The sequence below is a fragment of the Pagrus major genome, chromosome 8 (genome assembly GCF_040436345.1).
Source record: "Pagrus major chromosome 8, Pma_NU_1.0".
NCBI classification, from domain to species: domain Eukaryota; kingdom Metazoa; phylum Chordata; class Actinopteri; order Spariformes; family Sparidae; genus Pagrus; species Pagrus major.
The window spans coordinates 24,392,724-24,397,412 of NC_133222.1; the positions used below are offsets into that span (position 1 = coordinate 24,392,724).

The window sequence follows — 4,689 nt, forward strand, 5'->3', positions numbered from 1 at the left end:
AAATCAAATTATTAACCACAAACCACAATTGTCAGGCAATAGCATTTAACAGATGCACAGCATTTAAAGTGAATTTGTTTTAAGTGAGATGAACATAAAATTCCTTACAAAGTTTTCCTTGTTGTGCTTATTCTCTATATGGACTTGGACATCACGGGTTATTCTCTGAAGGTAAAGCTCACATCTCCGAGGGTCATGAAAGCCGCCCTATTCCTAACATTGTGATAAATGGGCTTCAACGTATTCCAACGGGGCGCCCCTCCTGGCCAATCAGGGTGTCTGCAGCAGCTTCGACACCACCCCCCAGCGGCCGCACAGGCGCACTGAGCTCCCAACTGCCATTTTGTGGCAGAGGCTACTCTGCTAAAGCGGGAGAGGGATTAAAACAAACTGCGAAGAAGCCTACAGTTCTCACCAGCCTGTTAAACTTTGTAGTACAGACTCCCTGCTTTCGGCTGAGTTAAACGGGAAGAGAAACACATAAAAAGAGGTAAAGTATCACTACTTTTCTGATCAGGGGGGAGTTTGCAGGATCTTTAATCGGCCTCTAGGTGTCACGATGGGGCTCTGGGTCCGGGCAGCTCGTCGGAGAGTGTTTGTCTCCCTCTATCGTTATTGGAAAACCCGTCAAAATACGTTTAAATAACCGAAGTTCTAATAAATGTACACACAACATGCTGCTTTTAACGTGTATGAGTGAAAATATCATCGAGGATAAGTTACTAATACTTCGACGATTTGGTGGGAGAGTTTAGGCCAAGGCGTCCATTTTCTCGCTTCTTTGTTTCCCGTCTTTACAGCCTTGACGACATGGAAACTGGCGGGTTTAAGTTATTGCTAACATTAGCTTGTTTGCGTTAATATAACGCTACGCCAAGTACAACACAAACATTCATACACCCAGGGTAACAGTCTTGTGGGATTACAAACAAATAACCGAGTCACATTTTACCCCGATGATGTTACTCTTGAGTTTAAGCGTGTTACATAACTCTAAACTATATCACCTTTATTTGATGAAAATCTGTTGGCCAGCAGTTAGCTAGTTTAGCTCAACGTTAAGGCCCTTCCCCACCCAATGCTCTTCGTATATCTTAAAGGGTCGGAAGCGACGGAGTCGCCATAAGTAAATAGAGCAAATAGTATTTATTTTAAGTAAATGGTAGTTACCGCATCGCATATTATTGAAATTTAGTTCAATTCGGTTAGCCTTCCAGCTAGCGAAGTAATGTAACATATGCAGAAACTGTAAGTTAACATCCAGGCCAGCGCGGAAGAGAGGATGACGAAGCATTCACCGAAAAACCTTCCTAGTAAACCAGTAACGTTAGCCACTGATTCACTAAGACCAAATGCACGGTTTGTGTTCTCCCAAAATCAGCCATCTTCCACCGTCGAATATTGTATTCTTCTTCTTTCCTGTCATCGCGCGCTGGTCGGAATTGGCAGTTGTTGTTGCACCCGTCGCCCGCTTGTCTCTTATTCTAAGCCCACCTAGAGCATCATAGCCACAGATATATATTATAGCAGAGAGCTCCCTCTACGATTCGGCCTGGAGAGCTACAAAAATACCGCTTTATAAATGCTGCACAAGGAGGCGACAGCTGCCAGGCTGGGCGCTCACTGTCATTGCCATGTTGTGGTAACATTTGTCGTACCATAATTCGACGTATATGTAGGCCTATTGACAGCGCTCAGCTTCCACCCATTTAACAAAGAAATATGTGGATATGGATATGAGAGCCTGTCGCTATATATTGGGTATTTTCACAATCATGCCTGTACAGCTGTAACACGCATTCTAATAATACATGAAATAAGCGAAATCAGTGATTTCTTGTCATTATCTGAAGTACATGCACTCAAAATTCATCAGAATATGTACTTTGGTTGTTCATGTTAAAAGCCACCTCATCCAAAATATGAGTCATGGTTCTGTAAGTGGTATATACTGGTATAAAAGGTACACATTCGAATATTTGTACTCAATGACATACACAGTTTTCAGATCAGTAAAATCACCAGGGAGTTTAGCTGTGGACTCCATAAGGGCTAATAGTATTTTGAGCTTGTGAAATGTTCAGATATAATTTCAAAGCATGTGGTTCTGTCTATCATCATTTGTAAAACTGTAGGGAGAAGACTGGGGTAACAGCTTATATGAACATGTGGGCACAGATTCAAAATACTAGCCTAATACAGGATATTTGAGGCCAATACTCATATTAATTTTTGGGAGGTTAGAAAATGATATCGGTCAATATATTGCCTCATTCTTGTTTGATACCTCTTACAATATAGCAGTGCATGTTAAGTTTCCCACACTGTTTGTGACAGAAGTTTCTGCTGGGAACCTTGAGTTCTGGCGTTTCTGTTGATGCCACTTGACACACACCACCCACTCAAACATTTTTCAGACCAAGTACGCCCCTTCATGGCTACAGCACTCCCAGATGGCTGTGCTGGAGCTGTAATGAAAGAAAGGTGAATGCATCTGCCTGTCAACCTCTTATGATGTATCCCCCTTTCCTTCCGACAGGTTTACAGTCAGGTATCAACCCGAAGCCTCAGGTGAGTACAAGTGTTTTGAACAGAACTGTTTACATTGTCAGAAATGTGTATGTTCTTTAAGTCACTGTCTATAAAAGAAAAACAATCAGTGTAGCTGTGTAACGTGTGACTCTTCCCTCCTTCGGATTGACAGGGACAGTGAGGTAGCAGACATTTGATTCAGCAAAGCTCAGGGCTTTCAGCAGCAAAGCAAAAGGGAGATCACCTGTGTCTTAACCCTGCAGCCCAGCCCACAGAAATCATGATAGCAGCCAATTTTTCATTGCTGTTCCAGGTAACACTAGTCGTTAACTGCCAACAGTTGCCCAAGGAGTTGTTTGAAATATGTCACTCTTGGTCTGTGTTGAGTAGTTACTCTATGTAAAAGGAGGTAGAGATTCATATCAGTTGAACGTAAAGCAGAACTAAGCCATGACAGTCAACTTGCAGCTGGTGGATTCAATAGTATGTGAATTGAGCACGTGCGGATCATACAAGCCTAAGCCAACATCTTTCTTCTTTCTGGAGGAAAAGAAGAATTTGTGGTGAAGGTAAAGATATCAATTTCTGGTGTTTAATCCTGCTGGGAACCACCAAGAGAACTTGAGAATCTAACCCATACAGTCTGGATTAGATCATGGGTCAATGTTCAGTGGAAGGCTGGGCAATGTGGTTTATAAATAATATGTAGATATTTTTCGGCTGTGCAGTTACACAAGATATAAAACTCAATATACACATTTATTCTAGAATAAAATCCTGTAACCATGGTTCTCATAGTGACGCCACAAACATGAAAATCGTATAGAATTTGATACATTGCTGGCGATTAAACTGCTCACCATTATATAAAGTAATTAAAGTTACCCTAACTATAAACATACTGGGGCGCCCCAGTAGCTCAGTTGATAGAGTGCACGACCCATGTACAGAGGCTGTATCCTCACTGCAGTGGCCCAGGGTTCAAGTCTGACATGTGGCCCTTTTTCTGCATGTCATCCCCCCTCTCTCATACCATTTCCTGTCATCTCTTTAGCTGTCCTATCAATAAAGTGCCAAAAAAATACTCCTACAGCTGACAGCTAAAAAAAGTGAAGCCAAAACATCTCAATCTCTATGTTGGTAGGCAGGAGTTTAGCACATTGGTGTATAGTCCTATGTGATAAAGCAAACATGATTCCATTGAATGGGGGGTCATTTAAAAACTGCTAGACAATGTTTGTTTCACAATGCCATATTTCAGTTCCTACCCATCATGGACGGAGGGCCAACAGAGGGTGTAGGGGTGGTGGAGGTCCCCACCAAAGACTTTCCCTCCATCCAGGCCGTTCACAGCCAGGATGCCATGGTAGCTGACCTCCTCCAACAAGCTGCAGAGGCTGGGGGAGTGGTTGAGGGACAAGCTGGAGTTGTCCTGGAACAAGGTTTCTACAAACTGAACATTCCACACTCCATTTGTAAAATGAGCACATAGAAGTTTAGAGTTCCATCACAATAGACACATTTTTGTGGAAATTGTGGTCAGATTTCTTATTCCTGGCAATGTTGTGTTTCAGGTCACGGGGAAGGAATGGTAGCAGCCTCTCAGGCCCAGCAGCAGCTGATGGAAGCTGGGGTGGGAGTCAGTGTTGAAGGTGGAGCAGGGGTTGAAATGATGGTTATGGACTCACTGGATCCCACCCTCTTGCAGATGAAAACTGAGGTAAGCTCAGTGTTGTGAAGTTTGTACTAAATGTGACATGATAGTTGCCTGGTCCTGTCAGCTGCAGCAGGACGCAGACCTGGTCTCATAAGAATATTTAATTTGTGCTGTCACTGTTGTTTTCATGCACGTTAGGTGTCCTCTGTCATTTCACAGAGTGTCATGCTTTTCCCCAAATTTCTAGGTGATAGATGCTGCAGTAGGGGGATCATCAGCTACAGTGGGTGTTGTTGGAGGGGTAGCAGGTGCTGCTCACCAAGCAACTGTAACAACAGTGGATCAGACTCAAATCATTACACTACAGGTAGGTGCTGTTTTCACATCATGGCTACATCCAGTTATATCACCTTTAATCCCTTTTAGGGGGAAGACTGGACTCAAACTGCATGTAAGCCTTTGAGAAGTTATATTCTCAGATGGCTTAATAGATACCCCAT

At 43.0% G+C, this 4,689-nt stretch overlaps 1 protein-coding gene across 1 annotated transcript in view; it reads left to right on the forward strand.

Annotated features, from left to right (window-relative positions):
* Positions 1-355: 355 nt before the first annotated feature.
* ctcf (CCCTC-binding factor (zinc finger protein)) overlaps positions 356-4,689 on the forward strand; it is a 14,198-nt gene continuing 9,864 nt past the window's right edge. Inside the window, exons 1-5 of the mRNA XM_073471677.1 lie at positions 356-490; positions 2,540-2,571; positions 3,794-3,974; positions 4,107-4,252; positions 4,437-4,556. Coding sequence (XP_073327778.1) covers positions 3,806-3,974; positions 4,107-4,252; positions 4,437-4,556 — 435 coding nt within the window. The 5' untranslated portion in view covers positions 356-490; positions 2,540-2,571; positions 3,794-3,805. The remainder of the gene's footprint in view (positions 491-2,539; positions 2,572-3,793; positions 3,975-4,106; positions 4,253-4,436; positions 4,557-4,689) is intronic.